Below are 19,581 nucleotides of genomic sequence, written 5' to 3' on the forward strand. Positions count from 1 at the left end.
CAGACTGATAAGCTCAACGGATCGTTCAGAAACAGCCTCATCAGTCTGTCGACAGCGTGTACACACGCGCTACTGTTGGCTGAACAACCGCCCAGCGGGAGGGTCTAACGGACCCGGCGATTGCGGCAGTATGGCATGTGTACGAGCCTTAAACGCCGGGTCCATTAGACCCTCCCGCTGGGCGGTTGTTCAGCACACAGTAGCGTGTGTGTACACGCTGTCGAAAGACTAATAAGGCTGTTTCTGAATGATCCGTTGAGCTTATCAGTCTGCCGACAGCGCGTACACACGTGCTACTGTCGACTGAACGTCCACCCAGAGGGAGGGTCTGACGGACCAGTCGTTTGCGGCGGTATGGCGTGTGTACGCACCTTTAAAGGACACCTGAAGCGCGAGGTATATGGAAAGTGCCATATTTCCTTTTAAAACAATATCAGTTATCAGGCATCCTGCTGATTTCTTTGGCTACAGTACAGTAGTGTGAATCATACAGCTGAAACAAGCATGCAGCTAATCTTGAAATTTTGGTCAGAAACATCTTATCTGCATGCTTGTTCAGGGTCTAGGGCTAAATGTACTAGAGATAGAGGTTCTACAGGATTGCCAAGAAAGCGGTATGGTTTAAAAGGAAATAAATATGGCAGCCTCCATATACTTCTCACTTAAGGCATCTGACTTCACTTTAAGGAAATTTTCCTCAGTGGTTCTGTCCAAGGGAGTAACTAAACCAGGCCCTGTTGCAAAAGGTACTCTTCATTTTTCAGGGTGCAAGCACTGTACAGGCAATCACTATGCAGCTTCTGTCCCGGCATATCATGTGACAGGGACGGATGGTCCACAGTGATAGGCTGTACGACGCTAGTACACTGAACAGTAGAGGACCTATCTTGCCACCGGAAGGCAATGTATTCTGTGTACTATGTACAGAAGTGAGGCCCCTCCCCTTCCCCATGACAGCTGGGGGCTATTGCTACTTCCCTGGTTCTGTCATATCCAGACAGAAGGAGATTTATCTCCTAATGGGACACATTTAAAAGGGAGATTTTACTTTTGACTGCAATCCATTAAGTTCAGTACTGTATAATAAAAGAGATAATGGTAAACACTATTTGAGTAAGTTAGTTCATTTTGTTTTTCTGTCCATAGAGAGTCATCTGCAGTGCTTCTACAATATAATGACAGACAGGATTGTCAAAGTTTTCTGCCATCCAACTGATTAGCAGGAATGTTACAGGGGTAATAAAGAGTATGCAGCAGGTGCAAATTGAGTCAGTTTTGGAAATGCTTAGTTAGCTGCAAGCTATAATGCAAAGATGAATTTAAAATAAAATTCCAAGCTCCATTATGCTGCAGTGATCTATAGTTAAGGCAATATTATAATGAAAGTGGAGTCTCCCTTCAGAACCTGATAGTCTAACATTTTATCCTACTACCTAAACAAAGACAAATTTTACCTGGAGCTCCACTTTAACATACATTTAAAAACGTGGTGCGCTACTTTGGCCATGGCATGAAACAAACAAACAAACAAAAAAAAAAAACTAATTTACAATTTAGTTGCGGTAGTACAATATTGATAAATTCACTGATCATCTACAACCTGATTGTAGTGAAATATTGGCAATATTTACCTGGCAACTAATAACCCTCCCCCCGGGCGGGCAACTAATAACCTACCCTTTCCGGGCAACTAATAACCCTGCCCAGAAACTAATAACCCTCCCCTGGGCAACTAATAACCCTCCCCTACCAATAAATGGTGCCCACCATGACCAAAAATTGGCACCCACTACCTAACAGGCAGCCCCAGCGTCTATTTAGCGGGCACCCATTTTTGCCACACCATCATTCACTGCTCCACTACTTTACAGTATTGTACATTATGAGACGCAAATGCTCTTTGGCCTACGTCATTTTATCTCAAGTAGCCTTTGACATGGCTGCATTTAATACCAGTATCCCATAGTGTATGTATTAATGTCTTCCACACAATCTTTCATGTTTTTAAACAACTGAAAGTACTTACTTGGATCTGAAGTATAGGTCAATGACTTTATACTGCTACACTATCATAGAGCTATGTTACCAAGCAGAATCTACATACCACTGGTGGAGAACCTGCAAATTAGCCTTTAAGCCCCATCTACACCATGGGACATTGAAGCGATCCGGCGGCTCGATTAGCCGCCGGATCGCCTCTTCCGCGTGCCCGCCGCGTCCCCGCTCGCCGCGCGTGCGCCGCATTCGATTCCCCGCTCATCTCCCGCACGATTCCCTGCCATTGTCCCCTCGCGGGAATCGAGCAGGGAATAGTCGGTGAGAAGATCCGTCCTGTCGGATCTTATCAATCGAGCCGCATCAGCGGCTCGATTGATAAGGAGCATCGCGGCCGCATCTACTCGTGTAGATGCGGCTTTAGGGCTTTAATATCGGCACAATGCAGATCTAGGAATGTCTATAAGGCAGGATGAGGAAAATGGGAACTCTAGTTATGAAACTAGCGCAACTGTCAAGCTCTTCGTAAAAAGGTTCAACAAGAGGGAAAAACTCATCGGTGAGATTCTGTACTCTGATGTTATGATATATCAAGACAACTAATACATTCACTGCCTTTTTTTGGCACATTTAAAAGAAAGCTACTAGGCAACTTGTCTCATATCACCTTGTGCTGCATGAAATACTACTGCAACTGACCCATAAAAGACGACTGCACCAAAACACATACACATCAACTTATCTAATAGTGCAGGCACTGCAATAACACCAATAAAAATACAGCACACACAACAGACACATCAAATATAGATAGGTTTGATATAAAGGGATTACAGCTGGGACACAAGTGCTGAACCTTTCAAATGTCCATCTTATCAAAAGGCACTGAATGTCCTCAAACAAGAAACCAAAACAACCTAGTTTTCAAGTTTCACAGGACAATGATCAGTGGGAGACAAACAGCACCACAATTCAAATCAGCTAATAAAGCCATTGTAGCATCCTACCACAGTGCTGAGTAGAAAGGCTCAACGTAACTGGGTTGACGCATAACTGTTTGAAACCTTGCCCCGTCATCCCAACTAATCCAATCAGGATCTTAAAAGCATACCTATAACATCAGTGTGACCAAACTAACAATACTGCATTTCCCATGTTGTCCGTAGGTCTTTCAGATAATCCCGAAATCTATTTTTGTTCACCTGGGAATACACTGATGCACTAAGTGGAAACCAATTTTTCAGACTCTGAACCAAATTCCATGTTTTCTGTAAAACCATTCCAGAGTGCAATGCCCAAGAGTCTAATGGCCAGAGCTCTGAACTATTAAATGGTTGGGGGCAAGGCTTAGTACAATAAAGGCGCAACAGCATTTTAGTCCTTTACACACTCCTAGGCGTTTTGGTTCACCATGAGCTGGCAGGGCAATCTGTAACTACAAGAAAGGAGGAGGTCTTAGCTCAATGTGTAGAAAAAGTTGTGGTCTACTTCTACAGAATGCCCAAAGAGCTCTCAAATTCTGCAAAAATAGCCTGGAGGATAACTGTGTACATGCAGCCTCCGGCTTGTACCTAGGCTTTAGCAGTATTGTTACCTTGGTAACACTACAAATTTACTTTAAAATAGGTTTGTCCATTAATTTCAATATATTTAGGAACTGTTCTTTCTTCTAAGCAAAAGCATTATCCCTGTTCACCTATTTCATCTGTAGCAATAAGCACCCAGGAGGGTCTCCATAACCAGCATGGGCCTACCTTGTCACACAAAAAACAAGCCACAATTCCTTACTGTCCAAGAAAACATTAACACTACCACTGTCATACATTTAAAGAGAAAGATATTAAAATGGTTACAAGTCTTAATACTGCACATACTTCATAAAGCCACCACCTGCACTACAATTGGTGGAAATTCACGTTACATTTAACTGCAGCATGCACCAGTAGAATTATGCTCTACAGGGCCTAGCAGGAGTTAAATGGTTACATTTAGCATTTAAAGCAGCAAAGCCATCTATAATAACATATCACAAGCATATTTTTGGCACCAGTTTAAGTATTGCCTACAATATAATACTAAAGCTAGTAGGAATACAAGACACTAAAAGGACACTGAAGATTTTGCAGTTGGCATACTTCTATTACACGGCTACTCTGGATTACAGAAACCAGCAATAGGAAATAAATTGCAGATTCCACCTACAGACTAAGGGAGGCAAGAGGGTGATGGACTATCTCAATGTGAGACAATGGAGTTAGAATTTGGTAATTTTTAAGTGCATTAGGCGCCAAGGCCAAGTAAGAGCTATTAGCGGATTTAAGCATAGTTGGTGCTACTAAGCTAATGGCGAGCACTGGGAGAAATGTCCAATCCCACCAGCGAAAATTCAAATGAAATAACACGTCACTTGCAAAGTGCGATGATTAAAGAGCAGCTCCACTGGCTGAAACACAAAAGCACAGACACGGAAAAAAGACATCACTTCATAGGCTGGTGCACAAAAGCTGAAACGTCTTCCTCGTGGATGATCCGAGGAAGTGCCACATTGGTTGTCTATATTCTACCCCGACGGGAAGCCCGGAAGGAAAAGCGTATGAAACGACGGTGGCACCTGGTGTTTCTGTCCTGGTCACGGATTTTCTTTTCCATTTCAGCATCTGTAAGGGTCTCCAGAAGAGGGCACCACTGGTCTGCATCACCTGTATTTCGAATGGCAATCTCAACTGTTGGCAAAGGGTTTTCACTGGAAAGAGACAAACAAGAATGTTGAGAATGGAATAATTAAGTCAAGGAGTAAATATATGTGATTCGGAACTGTGGCTTTCAGCATGATGACTAATTGCATGATTTATAAACTGCACAATAACAGAAAACCAATGCTCATCTGTTTCTTACCTGAGCTGTATTGAACACCTTTAGATTGTAAGTACGCAAAGGCAGGGCTCTCGCAACCTTTTATGCCTTATAAATTGCTATACATTTTGTCCATCATGTTACATTTGTCACTGTAATTACTATGATGTCTACCAATTCTGTATTATGTACAAACCTCTATATTTTGTGTATACCATTGTCTGTATTATTATGTACACCATGTTTGTATTTTTCTCTGTACAGCGCCATGGAATTTGTTGGTTCTTTATAAATCAATAACACCACAATTTAACTTCCCACTATAAAATTTGATTTTACACCTGTCCTCTCCTCAGTGCCCTTCATCGAGCAAAACCAAGTCATGTCTACATACCACTTCATCTTCATGGGCCACAAGCCCACCCTCAGAGCGGATCACCATGCCCCATCCAACATTACTTAGGATGCTCCACTTTTTCCTCAGCCACAGCCCTCGCCATACTAGCACTGGAGGGACAGATAATGACAGGGTGGCAAGGGCTACCTCACAATTTGTTTTGATAACATTTGTCTATAATGTTTCCATGGTGGGGTGGGGGGTACCAGAGCAGCAATACAGGCAGCAGGAATATGTAGAGCCGTAGAGAAGATAAGTAAGCAGCAGCTTCTGATCGGACTCTGTAGCGAAGGGGGTTGTATCTATTAATACTACACCATAAGCATACTGACTACGAAATACTGATAGAGAACAGGACTGAGCCATTCTTGATAAACTCCACTACCTTTTGACTTGCCGGCTGGTCACAGATTATTACAGAAGAAATTTCAAGAGATGCAAATTAAGAAAATAAACTACAAAGAAATTCAGAGCAGTGTACACAAATGGTTCTAAAGAAGATATGTCAAGTCATAGGGGCAGAAAGGTCACCATGAATCCATCAAGAAGTAAATCCAGATGCTTGTAGTATCATTTTATAACAGCTGTGATTGGACATTTTTTCAGTCGTGAATATTAAAGTGGATCCAAGATAAACTTTTAATCATTGCATAATTGTGTTCCTTACATATAGTTTATGGCACATTCCTCAAGCCAAATACTTATTTTTTATGTTGTAATACTTTAATTCCCTATAAACTAAACAAGCCTAACCCACAGCTTAAAGTGCCTTGGCACTCCATGTAGCAAGGGCTTATGGGAGCTCAGTCTGGGCAGGAGGAGGAGGAGGTTACTAGCAAGAGATTTCAGATGCAGAGGGGAGGAGGGAGCAGGAGAGGGGAGTGAGCTGAGGGCTGGAGATGCAGTTGAAGCTTGCCTGTGTAATGTGACAAAACATGGCTGCCCTCGTATCACAGGAATAAACATGAAACGGTTGAAGCGGTTTGCAGCTAGATTTGCTGTGTAAACTATCTAAACTTTAGATAAGATATATAGACAAGTTACTTGTCAGTTTTTTTATCTCGGATCCACTTTAAGCAAACCAATGTTCAACTTTTAAAGGATACGCCTTTCTCCCACATCCATATCTGATGGGGACTAATCGCCATTCTAGCTGTATAATACAAATGAATGACAGCCTTTTTCATTGCTAGTTTAAGTGGAAAACATGCGGCGTGTTAACTACAGTAAGTGCATGACACTTATAGTAGTCTCGCCTGGTGGGCACTCATATGTACATGCTTGGGTTCAGTGCCCTACTACTGCCATTCCTGAACATCTCCAGTCATCTGCAAATGCCTGACAGGTCCATGGGAGCAGCTGAAGCCAACTATTCATCTTATCAGTTTAATTAGATGGATAGTTGACTTCCTGTCAGCTGCTCCTACGGAACTCCTCCTTCCAGAGCATCTGCTAACCTCCCTTTGACAAAGAGTACAATTATCCAAATTACGAGGTACACACTTCACTGATGACTGGTGGAATGGTTGCCTGAATGAGTCGTCATATTTGGGCAACTCCTCGGACTCAGATTTCAATGTTGTGCCTACCCTCCCAGAAGCCACTGCAGACAGTGGATGTACAGCTTCATTCACGCTGCATGCAAAATGGTTTAGACTCTGGAGAGAAAGACATCTGCTCAAAACATAAGTACAAATTATGCATGCAAGAGCCCATCTAATGTGAACTACCTAAAGCTGAATAGCTGTTGCTTTTATAATAACATGCAGGTCTGAAATAGTTCAGTGATCTGAAATACAGTAAAAATAAAGCCTTACTTCTTGTAAGCAGAAAGTCTGTCTTGATCTGCCTGGTGTTTAGGTCCAGGGCAATGTTTATGTCTTTCAACACTCTTACTACAGGGCGTAGGGCTTGTCCAAACTAGCCGTTATAAACTGTGAGCTTTCATCTTTGTGTAGACAAATACCACTAATCATAGTATACAGTTCCCCTTAAAATGTAAACACTTCACAGGAACTGTGATGGCTAAATAAAACATGCTTTATATTTAGCATTTCTCCAGGGGCTATCACTATTCCTGGTGAGCTAATACAGAAAAGTCCATGTATTCATAATCATTTTCAAACCATCCGCTGTATGTATGCGTGTCCATTCAACTCAGACACGCTCCCTCCCGCCCAACCGTGATTGGATGCAACAATTGGCTGTGGTGCCGACTAGAACGGTGTGCGACGTCCAGAGAGCTTGCGCACGCACTCCTGCCTCATGCAGCATAGCGCCAACAGCTAGTACATCTATCATTTTAGAGTTTAAAATATGAGCACAAAGCCAGTGTCCATTGTTACAATTATGTGTATATATTTATAGTCTTTAGTGAAAATGGCTAACAAGAGAACACAAAAATGTTCTGCATGTTCAGTATCGCCTGTTAAACATCTCAGCCGCACACTATGGACAGCAAATCTATTCTCCTGCATGAGAGCTACTCCATCAACAGAGTCCTACAATACCACACTTAAAGCAGACCTGAATTCAGAACTTCCTCTCTGCTCTAAAAGATATGCAACAGCATAACAAGCTCTAAAGATCCTACCACACAGTAACTCTCTACTGAATATTTAAAGGGACTCCGAGCAGTGCAAAAACTATGGTAAGATGCATATCATTTTAAAGCTCGCTTTCTCCTCTTTCCAATGATATATAAACCGCCGCCCAACGCCTTTTACTTTTCGCTATTTTCGCGATTGAAATTGCCGCGGCCGCAATTTCAATCGCGAAAATAGAGAAAACTAAAAGGCGTAGGGCGACAATTTAGGTGTCGTCAGAAAGAGGAGAAAGAGCTTTAAAATGAGATCCATCTTTCCAGTTACTTGTATTACACAGGACGACACTTTCCCCAGTGTCAGCAGCTCCATTCAGCAGAATGGAGCTGCTGACTTTGAGAAAAAGTCGCCCTGTGTAATACAATGTAACTATGGAAAGATGGATATTATTTTAAAGCTCTCTTTCTCCTCTTTCTGGGGACACCTAAATCGTCGCCCTACGCCCTTTAGTTTTCTCTATTTTCGCGACAGAAATCGCGGCCGCGGCAATTTCAATCGCGAAAATAGTGAAAACTAAAAGGCATAGGGCGGCGGTTTATATATCATTGGAAAGAGGAGAAATAGAGCTTTAAAATGATATGCATCTTTCCATAGTTTCTGCACTGCTCAGAGTCCCTTTAACAGCCCCACTTAGTGTTTCCACCCCACCCTTTAGATTGTAAGCCTCTGGCAGGGTCCTCCACTCCCTAGTGTAATCTACAGGATCATGTGCTCCTGTCCTATGGCAGCCTGTACTTGTATTACTGGGCCTACCTAACCAGCCCACATTGCATGATCATGCATTTTGTACAATTTGCATGTATAACTTTGCTCTATGTTGTATAACCCGGTTATGTCTGTCATCTTTGTATCATTGTATATATTTATTGTCCAGCGCTGCGTAATATGTTGGCGCTTTATAAATAAAATAAATAATAAAGGAGAACATGTCTGTTACAGCTGATACAAATCTTGCAATACATCTGCAGTCTGTCAACTTCATGCTTTCATGGAAGCAGACATATAAACATCCTGTGTTTACCAATTAGCTGTCTGCCGTGGCAGGAGCTGACAGCTGAGGGATCAAATTACAGCTTGTGCTTAGTCACAGATGAGGGGGAATGAAGACAGGCTAAACTCTCTAAATACATACAGGGTGCATGTCTACATGGTTTCCTTCTGTCCTGTGCAAGAGTTCAGATCTACTTTAAAATTGAAGTACAGTCTGGCAGAACATGAAATAAAAACCTATTTCCTAACTCCATGCTGTCCATATCATGAGGTTTATATCCACCAGTGTCAGCACGTTAAACGGTTTCCTGGGGCAATGTTCAGATTGATTCTGTCTGACTTCAAATCCCATACATGTATCAATCAGATCTTTCACAATGGTTTGCAGTCATCAGCCTCAGACTAGATATGCATAAATTAAAGTGAACCTCCGGACTCAAAATCTACTCAGCAGAACTGAAAAGGCTTTGTGTTTCTTTAACAGTTTCACAGCATCAGAACTTTGTTTTTCTTACCAAAGCATTTTTAGCTGCATTTTTAGCTAAGCTCCACCCATCAAAGAAAACTGTCCAGGCTATTTTTTCCTGATGCTGTGCAAAGCATGATGGGATTTCCTATGTTGTTCATGTTGCCTAGCAACTGGGAGAGGTGCTCAGGACACAGGACAGTTGGAACTGTCTCATGCTCCCGGTCACCTCCTTTCAACCAAAAAGATGGCTGCCATCATGAAATCAAACATTTGCCTGTTCTTTTAAAACAGGGTGGGTAAGAGATTATATTACCTATCTATCTTAATTAACATAACTAATGTAACTTAATGACAGTATGTTTGTTTAGGCTGAAGTTCCTCTTTAAGCACAATAAAAAACAGTTTAGTATTATTTATTAGAGGAGCGCAGCATCGTTTGGAGTTTGATGTATCATGATGTTCCTTGCCTTTGTCTAAGATTAATGTCATCTGTGTACAAACAATTGTGTTCAGGTCACAAGACAGTGCCAGCAGCCCATTTATCTTAAAGTTTACCCAAGCCGAAGCTCGGGTACAAATTCAGATACTTAAAGAGAGTGAAGCCTTTAGGAGCCTATTGAGGCTTCCCTCCCTGCTCTAATGTCCCCCGCCTCTGAGCACAGCCCCTTGGAAGATTAGCAACTACACATTGCTGCTAATCATATTGGGGCCGCACAGCTGCTGCTCCTCCTCCTGAAGCGTGGCTGCGCGAGCCCGCCTGCACACATGTAATGAGCTGGAGCCGCAGGTTACTGCACATGCACGGCTGTGCTTGCGTGTCTACTGCATGGCCATGCTGCAAGAAGAAAAGCCGTGTGTCCCCCAATGTGGAGGAGCTGCGAGGGAAGCTTCAATAGGATCCGGGCGCCCCCCTCCTCTTTAGGCGAGTATGTTATTTTGATCCTGAGTTTCAGCGGCTCGGGATCACTAACATTTTCTCTGGTTCAGAGGTACTTATACACAGAGATACAAAGAAAAAAATTGCCTTGCTTAGTATCCGCACAGCTGTCAGTATCACCAGATAAGATTTTAGATTTAAAAAGATAGAGCGTATAAGTAATCAACTAGTAGGGAGGTTAATGGTTTTTAGACTTTTTTTTTTTTTTCACCTTTAGAACTGGGTTCTATTGGACATTATAGTTTGTGACAAATCTATTGGGGGTACATTTTGCCCTGACAACTGCCCGCTTGCATTAGTGCGCTGGTCACATGTAACTTTGCTTCCTCTCATTGATAAAAGTCAGGAGAACAAAGTAGTGCCTGGAACAACTACATCATATAAATCTTAACTGCAAATCTGATTTATGTCAGGTATGTCATGGATGGCTTTGTGGTGCTCAACCTGAGTTATGTAAAGCTGAATTCCAGCTAAATCAGGAGATTTGCTCCACTTAAGGACTACATCTCCCAGCATGCATTGTGGCAGCCGGAAGCATCCCCAGGAATTCACTCCCAGGGGAACAAGGCAAACTACATACAGAAGGTGGGCTAGAGGAGCAGAACCCCCCCCCCCCAAAAAAAAAACCAATGACACTCACCCCAACCCCCACCCCAATGGAACACTTTATTACAACCCTTATGAGTAGGTTAATTTTATAATTTTTCTGGTCCAGGTGCTCAGATCACCTTAATTTAAAGGGAACCTAAAGTAAGAAGTATATGGAGGCTGCCATATTTATTTTCTGGTAAACAATATCAGTTGTCTGGCAGCCCTGCTGGTCTATTTGTCTGTAGTAGTGTCTGAATCACACCAGAAACAAGCTTGCAGCTATTCTTGTCAGAACTAATGTCGTAAACACCTGATCTGCTGCAGGCTTGTTCAGGGTATATGGCTAAAAGTATTTAAGGTAAAGGATCAGCAGGAACTGCCAGGAAACTAGTATAGCTTAACCACCCTGGCGTTCTGATAAGATCGCCAGGGAGGCTGCGGGAGGGTTTTTTTTAAATTAAAAAAAAACTATTTCATGCAGCCAACTGAAAGTTGGCTGCATGAAAGCCCACTAGAGGGCGCTCCGGAGGCGTTCTTCCGATCGCCTCCGGCGCCCAGAATAAACAAGGAAGGCCGCAATGAGCGGCCTTCCTTGTTTTGCTTACACCGTCGCCATAGCGACGAGCGGAGTGACGTCATGGACGTCAGCCGACGTCCTGACGTCAGCCGCCTCCGATCCAGCCCTTAGCGCTGGCCGGAACTTTTTGTTCCGGCTACGCTGGGCTCAGGCGGCTGGGGGGACCCTCTTTCGCCGCGGATCGCCGCAGAGCGGCGGCGATCGGGCAGCACACGCGGCTGGCAAAGTGCCGGCTGCGTGTGCTGCACTTTATTTGGTGCAAATCGGCCCAGCAGGGCCTGAGCGGCAGCCTCCGGCGGTGATGGACGAGCTGAGCTCGTCCATACCGCCAGGATGGTTAAAGAGACACTGAAGCAAAAAAAAAAAAAAAATTATGATATAGTGAATTGGTTGTGTACTATGAATAATTACTAGAAGATTAGCAGCAAAGAAAATATTCTCATACTTTTATTTTCAGGTATATAGTGTTTTTTTCCAACATTGCATCATTCTATAATATGTGCAGATTACACAACACTCAGCATTCAAAATGAGTCTTTCAGAGCATTCTGTGATGTAATGACCTCTCCTCTGGCAGAGAAAAAGTAAACAGTTCACTTACAGTTGAGATAATAAAAGTCAGAAAACAGCCCTCTCCACGACTATCTTAGTCGGAGAGCTTAATGGCTTGTTTGCATAGAGAACAACTGGAGTTTCTCAACTCTTCCTGAACTGGAAACAATTAGACTGATGTATCTGATCTTAATGTTTTATTTCTTAGCTGTACTACACATGCAAATCATAATATCATAATTTTTTTTCCACTTCAGTGTCTCTTTAAAAGGAAATACAGTGGGATGCGAAAGTTTGGGCAACCGTGTTAATTATCACGATTTTCCTGTATAAATTGTTGGTTGTTACGATACAAAATGTCAGTTAAAGATATCATATAGGAGACACACACACACACAGAGATAATTGAGAAGTGAAATTAAGTTTACTGAATTTACAGAAAGTGCACAATAATTGTTTAAATAAAATTAGGCAGGTGCATAAATTTGGTCACTGTTATTTTATTGATTACAAAACCTTTAGACCTAATTATGGGAACTCAAATTGGCTTGATAAAGCTCAGTGACCCCTGACCTACATCCAATTAAGATATTTAAGGGGGTCAATTGTAAGTTTCCCTCTTAATTTTCTCTGCAAAGTAGCAACATGGGGGGTCTCAAAACAACTCTCAAATGACCTGAAGACAAAGATTGTTCACCATCATGGTTTAGGGGAAGCATACAGAAAGCGGTCTCAGAAATGTCAGCTGTCTGTTTCCACAGTTAGGAGCATATTCAGGAAATGGAAGACCACAGGGCTCAGTTCAAGTTAAGGCTCGAAGTGGCAGACCAAGAAAAATCTAGGATAGACAGATTGATGAATGGTGAGAACAGTCAGAGTCAATCCACAGACCAGCACCAAAGACCTACAACATCATCTTGCTACAGATGGAATCACTGTGCACCATTCAACCATTCGGCGCACTCAACACAAGGAGACCTACAGGAAGCGTTTAGAGCAGTGATGGCTAACTTTGGCACTCCGCCTGTGGTGGAACTTCAAGTCCCATGAGGCATTGCAATACTCTTGACAGCTCTAAGCATAAATCAGGGAGGCGAGGCATGATAGGATTTGTAGTTTTGTCACAGCTGGAGTGCCAAGATTAACCATCACGGCTTTAGAGGCTGTAATTTCTGCAAAAGGAGGATCTACTAAATATTGATTTCATTTCTTTTTGTGGTGCCCACATTTATGCACCTGCCTAATTTTGTTTAAACAATTATTGCACACTTCCTGTAATTCCAATAAATTTAATTTCACTTCTCAAATATCACTGTGTGTGTCTCCTATATGATATATTTAACTGACATTTTTTATCATAACAACCAATGATTTATACAGGAAAATAATGATGATTAACAAGGTTGCCCAAACTTTCGCATCCCCACTGTAAGTATGGCAGCCGCCATATCACTTTCACCTCGGGTTCCCTTTAATTTTGAAAGAAAAGACAAATTGATCAGATTAAGGCCCCGTTTCCACTATCGCGAATCCGCATGCGTTGCCCACATGCGGATTCGCACAGCCAATACAAGTGGATGGGACTGTTTCCACTTGTCAGTTTTGCTGTGCGTTTTTCTGTGAAGGATTTTTCTGCACGGCAGAGCCCTCAGAACTCGCCTGCGTGAGAAATGCAGGCGAATCGCACGCAATGTAGTTAATAGGGAAATCGCATGCGTTTTCCCCATGAGTTTTTTGCCGCAAATTCGCATGCGATTTCGCATAGGCACCCATGTTAATTCACACAGGCAAGGACATGGTTAAAATCGCATTACCCTAACCTATGCGAAATCGCGGCAAAAAACACATGCGGAATCGCACCCGCATGTGATTACGCCTGCGGTGATTTGTTGGCGATTCCGCAACACACTAGTGGAAACGAGCCCTAAAAGTCTAAGTAAGAGCATGGGAAAAAAAAAATGTATATACAGGGGTTGACCTATGCTGGACTGTAACCCAGTAAGCCGCCTTCCCAGTCAGCTCTGTAAATGAATAGAGCAATTTTGCATATTCCAGCTTAAAAAGATTAACAAGCTTTTATTGGAATGAACCCAGAAACAAATTATGTTGTGCAGATTTTAAGAAAACGAAACATCAATTTGAATTCCAATGTCTAAATAGAAGTAAAAATTTGAACAAACTTGTAATATATAAACTAGCAATAAATCAAAAGAGACTAACGCAAGAGGTTAGGAAACCACAAGCAGTCCAAAATGTTTTGCTACTCCGGAACGAAGAAGTAGAAAACAAATCTGTTTTCTTTAAATCTGCACAAGATATAATGATGTAAATTATTGGTACTTTACCAAGCTGTGACTCAAGACTGCAGGGACAGTATTCCCATATATAAACCTCATTACAAGCTTCTTATTGGTCACCTTCACTGAAGACTACATTTGTCCAAATGCTCTCCAGCAGCCTGTTTGGTGGTGTGGCGAAAGCCAAGCTTACCTCTGTAGCAAATTCTGCCAACTTTCTAAATTGTAGATGTACAAACTGCTGAGACTGTTCCATTGTTCACATGGTGTCTGTTTGTTGTAACAGATAGCAAGGGAGACCCTACAGGGTTCCATCCAAAGTTGCTCATGCTGGTTACACAAGCAGCATTTTAGGCAGCAACTGTAGCATATGAGTGATGCCATCTCTTGCCACAGGAGCAGCAGTTTGTCCTGGGCCATGATGTCTCATAGAATAAGGAGAGGTGGGTAGGAACAAGCCAATACAGCACCACCATCAGGAATTGATCAAGCCCTGGCTATTTGTTCACTCCATATCCACTGGCATGGAGACTGTGCCCGTTGACCAGCACAGTCCAGTATACACCCTACATGAGGCCCTATGATTCTTGTTCGGTTTTTCGTTGCAAGCACTATTGAGACAAATGTAGTCAGTTTCTATAGGCTTTAATGGTGTCCGTTGGCATACGTAGCATATGCAGGGTCAGGAAAAGTCATGCAGGTTGGAACTTTGACAGATGCATTGAAAACAGACATGTCTGAACTGGTCCTATAAAGAATAAGCTTGCAAGTGCAGGGCTCTCTCATCCTTGTGTCTTGGATTGTACTATATATTTTTGTTGTTTGTTACTCTGTACAGCGCCAAATAATATGTTGGTACTTTATAAATCAATAACACTAGAGCTGCTGCCATATCAGAGGCATAGCTAACATTTTAGTGTGTCTGCAGCAGCTGTCTGTTCTTACCATAGGCCACCAGTGGTGAATGTAAGATGACTACCAGAAACTCAAGAAGATAGTAGCACCCAAGAAACAAAGCTGACAGATACTGCAGCTTTGGCCAGTAGGGCAAGCTTACACTGAGCACTATTACACCAATGTTATTCGGATATGCAGAACATAGAGAGGGAGAGCCAGAAAAATACATTCAGGCAAAGTTTTTATGAAATCCAACATTTTGTAGCCAAGCAAGGCTCCTTTCTCATTGAAAAATAAAGTATTACACTTTTAGGTAATAATGAACACTGATTACATAATTTTGTGCCAAGTACCCACAGATGTGAAGCACGATGGCTGCTTCAGCCAACACTGAAACAACAACAATCATAAAAGCTGTATTCAGCCACCAGCAACAGGAAGCTGAGAGACAGCTCTCCCCACTATCCACAGCGACCTGGAGGGGGAAGAGTTATTAGCGCGCCAGGACATTTGCAGGAGCAGTGTGATCCATTTTTAGTTTTACCCTGCGCCCAAATCTCCAGGCGGCTTAACTTTATGTACACACTGTAGGATCTCAAATTTAAAGTGAAACTCATTCATGAAGTTACATTCAGTTAAGTTACTGTTTAACTGGAGTAACTTATGAATACCATTCATCCAGATTGAGCACATTAAAAACCCTTTTTGCAAAAACATTTATAGTTTATTGGGGATCCATGCCTTAAACAGTAGTAGAAACACAGGAGAAGGAGAAAAAAAAAAATACGGAGCCATGCTTTGCTAAAGTGGGTCATTGGGGTGTACCATATCAGCTTCATTGATGTTCTCAGTGTGGCCGCTGCAGTGCAGTACTACAAACATACTACATGCGGTGCATTTACCACATAACGCCCGCATTAACAGTCCAGTGAAGCATACTTTTCATAGACTGCATCACTGTATGCAACGTAATGTTCGGATAATGTTTGACACCACTTTCCCATTCTGTTGCGTTCCTCCTTTTATAGGGAATGCCACATCTCCCATTGGGAACTTAGCTTTACAGTGACGACTACAAAGAGGATCAGATAAGAAATCTGGGAATGTTAAACAATTTTAAATATATAGGACATGATCTGACAATGTTTCCAGGATGATACACTTAACAGCACTCTAAAGATAAAGACTGTAGCTTAAAAATACATCAAAAGCACACCAGTCATTTTTAAATAGAACCTGAGGTGGGGTTCTAAGAATGAAATCGGTGCTCAGAGGCTGGGATTTACAGCCCAGCCTCTGTTGCTATTTCAATCCCCCCAAAGTCCCACCTGCGCTCCGTTCTCCCCCATAAATCACAGCCGCACTGTGCGGGCTGTGTTTACTTTTGTCATGTCACTCTACGCCGCTCCCCTGCCTCCTCCATAGCTCCGGTCCCCGCCCGCTCCCCGCTGATCGGAGGGAAGGGGCGCGGCCAGGGACCGGAGCTATGCAGGAGGCGGGGGGAGCGGAGTGAAAGGACAAAAGTAAACACAGCCCGCTGTGACTCTGCATGTCGGCAGCGCGACTGATGATTTAAGGTGAGAGCGGTGCGCAGGGGTAACTTTGGGGGGATCGAAATAGCAACAGAGGCTGGGCTGTATAAGCAGACCCAGCCTCTGAGAGCAGATTTCATTCTTAGAACCCCACCTCGGGTTCTCTTTAAAAGAGCCACGTTACTTTTTAAAACATTGCTCATGCTAGGCATGTGGTTAATCAATATCTACCTGATATTCATGATTTACCACCATGCCCCACAGGATATTTTATAGGAGCATTGCTCATGTGTTGTTTTAACTGCAGAAATCTACCACGCCTCAGGTGAGCCTCATTTGAGTGTAATGACACAGCAAGCATAGTGGCAAGGATGTGAAGTATACAGCTTTATCACCTGTTTGTACTTCAAGGATCTTCTACAGCAATACTGCATTTCACATGTATTTGGTTATGTTGGGCTGTAATACAAAATGTACACTTGAAAGCAACAGGTTCCTTACCTGAATGCATAAGTCTTCTGGTGCCAACTGAGCTGCCCCCGGATGCTGTATGCAATAGTGGTGACAAACTCTCCGCCCAAACCCAGCTCTGAACACAACTTCAGTGCAAACTTCTCTGGTGAATTCTCCTTCTCAGACATGTCCCACTCAAACTGGTCCACCAAAGAAATGTTCCCAACATGGATATTCAGCTATGGAAGAACACAAGGAGAAAACCACGAGCCAGAAAGTGAGGCTGCAATCTTACACTCACCAGCAGTAACTATGGCAGAGACAGGGCTGATTTAGCACAGGCAGCCTCAATTATACAGAGAAGAATCTGCAAGTGCCATGCAAAATGGCATGCAGCCATCAGTTTACTTACACACTGAACATCATTAACTGTCACCTTATCAGAGAAGACAAATACTGCATGCTTACAGTTGCGCTAAATGAAGTCCATGCAACACACTGCAAGGGCATGCATTGGGGCCAGCTAGGAATGAATATAAAAGATTAAAATGGAAAAACACTTTTGAGAAAACAATTAAGCACTCAATCTAAAATGTACCTTGATAATGACTCTCTGATCAGACTGGTCCTCTAGAATGCTGTCAGTGGGGTAAGATTCTATCTGCTGGCGGATTGCTGAAGCAATGGCCGGAACAAAAGCAAGAGGGTTCAGGTCCAGATCATCACAGAGGATCTCTGCAAACATCTCTGGAGTCATTAACTTCTCTGAAGAGGGAAAAAGAAATGTCTGTATAGGAGCATACTTCTGCATCCAGTCATTCATAAAAAAAAAAAAAACACTCAGAAGGATCTCTGTAATAAAAATATTACACTTCATCATAATAAATGTGACAGAGTCCACCATCTTCTCCATGAAGCGACTGCATCGACTGCATTATGTAGTTCCTGGCGAAGTCTGGCACATGTGCCCGCCACAATGCAATAGCAGTGTAGCATGTCCCCTTATTATGAGCCTCTACTATCTTCTGTCTGAGCTCCAGACTGATTTCCTTTGTCTTTGGCATGGTGAATAACAGTAGTCCCTCAAGTGTTCAGGTGCCCTGTTCTTTTTATGCTGATTGAAGGTTGTTAGGAAGCCAACTGACTGCACAGGTGTGGTTTCAAAGCAGGTTGGTCAATTACTGTAGGTTGATTTGAAAGCAAACATTCACATGGGGCTAATATTTTTTTACCACCCCATGTTTACTATATTTGGTACAAAAGCAAGCCTAAAAGTGTATTTTATACTATGAAATGTACCAAAAGCTACTAAATAGCACTGTTGAATGTTCGATTATATCAAGTTTCTTCAATGCTGCAAACATTGGGAAGAAGTTTAGGAAAATGTTCAATTAATAATACCTGGGGGGCCAATGATTTTGTCATCAACTGCAGTCTCCGGATGCGAGAACAGAGACTAAAGACAGGTCCTGTTTGACTAACACGCTCAGCTTTTATGAGGTAGTGAACGCTAATGTGGATATTGGGAATGCTGTAGATGTGATATACTTGGACTTTGTAAAGGCCTTCGACACTGTTCCCCACAAAAGTCTGTTGCAAAAGTTGAGGATGCAAGGACTGGGGAAGAGTCTGTGTGCATGGATAGGGAACTGGCTAATGGACAGAAAACAAAGAGTTGTAGTCAATGGATCATACTCAAAATGGGTGACTAAGCAGTGGGGTCCCACAGGGGTCTGTACTGGGTCCAGTGCTCTTCAATTTATTGATTAATGACCTAGTAGATGCAGTAGTGAGCAATGTTGCTATTTTTGCAGATGACACAAAATTGTGCAGAATCATCAACTCACAGGAAGATAGGGACATACTGCAACAGGATCTGGATAGGATGGCTATATGGGCACATACATGGCAGATGAAATTCAATGTTGAAAAATGTAAAGTCATGCATTTTGGTCGTACCAATGGTCTAGCACCATACAAAATAAATGGGATACAGTTGGGGACATCAATCTTAGAGAAGGACTTAGGAGTACTCATTGACAACAAGTTAAATAATCGTACTCAATGCCAAGCCGCTGCAGCTAAAGCCAACAAAATTTTGGGATGCATTAAAAGGGAAATACAAACTCGATATGCTAGCATAATATTGCCCCTGTTTAACTCTCTAGTAAGGCCACATCTGGAATATGGAATTCAGTTCTGGGCACCACATTACAGGAAAGATATTGCAGTTTTAGAGCAGGTGCAGAGACTAGCAACAAAATTGATACGTGGGATGGAAGGTCTTAATTACCAAGAAAGGTTAGATAAACTGGGTTTATTTAGTCTAGAGAAAAGACACCTTAGAGGGGATCTAATTAACATGTATAAATACATCAGAGGGCAATATAAAAGCTTGGCGGATGAGCTTTTTGTCCCTAGGCCTTCTCAAAGGACTA

The 19,581-nt window shown here is 42.5% G+C and overlaps 1 protein-coding gene across 2 annotated transcripts in view; it reads right to left on the minus strand.

The window, feature by feature from the left end:
- The window catches only part of SMARCB1 (SWI/SNF related, matrix associated, actin dependent regulator of chromatin, subfamily b, member 1), a 39,944-nt gene that overhangs the window by 2,304 nt on the left and 18,059 nt on the right, over window positions 1–19,581 (minus strand). Inside the window, exons 6-8 of one of the 2 annotated variants that reach the window (XM_068242656.1) lie at window positions 17,742–17,908; window positions 17,192–17,382; window positions 4,607–4,738 (exon numbers count right to left, since the gene is read on the minus strand). In XM_068242656.1, the coding sequence (XP_068098757.1) occupies window positions 4,607–4,738; window positions 17,192–17,382; window positions 17,742–17,908 (490 nt within the window). The remainder of the gene's footprint in view (window positions 1–4,606; window positions 4,739–17,191; window positions 17,383–17,741; window positions 17,909–19,581) is intronic. The other variant, XM_068242661.1, reaches the window with a different exon arrangement.

Source organism: Hyperolius riggenbachi, chromosome 1 (assembly GCF_040937935.1).
Source record: "Hyperolius riggenbachi isolate aHypRig1 chromosome 1, aHypRig1.pri, whole genome shotgun sequence".
In the NCBI taxonomy this organism is placed as follows: Eukaryota; Metazoa; Chordata; class Amphibia; order Anura; family Hyperoliidae; genus Hyperolius; species Hyperolius riggenbachi.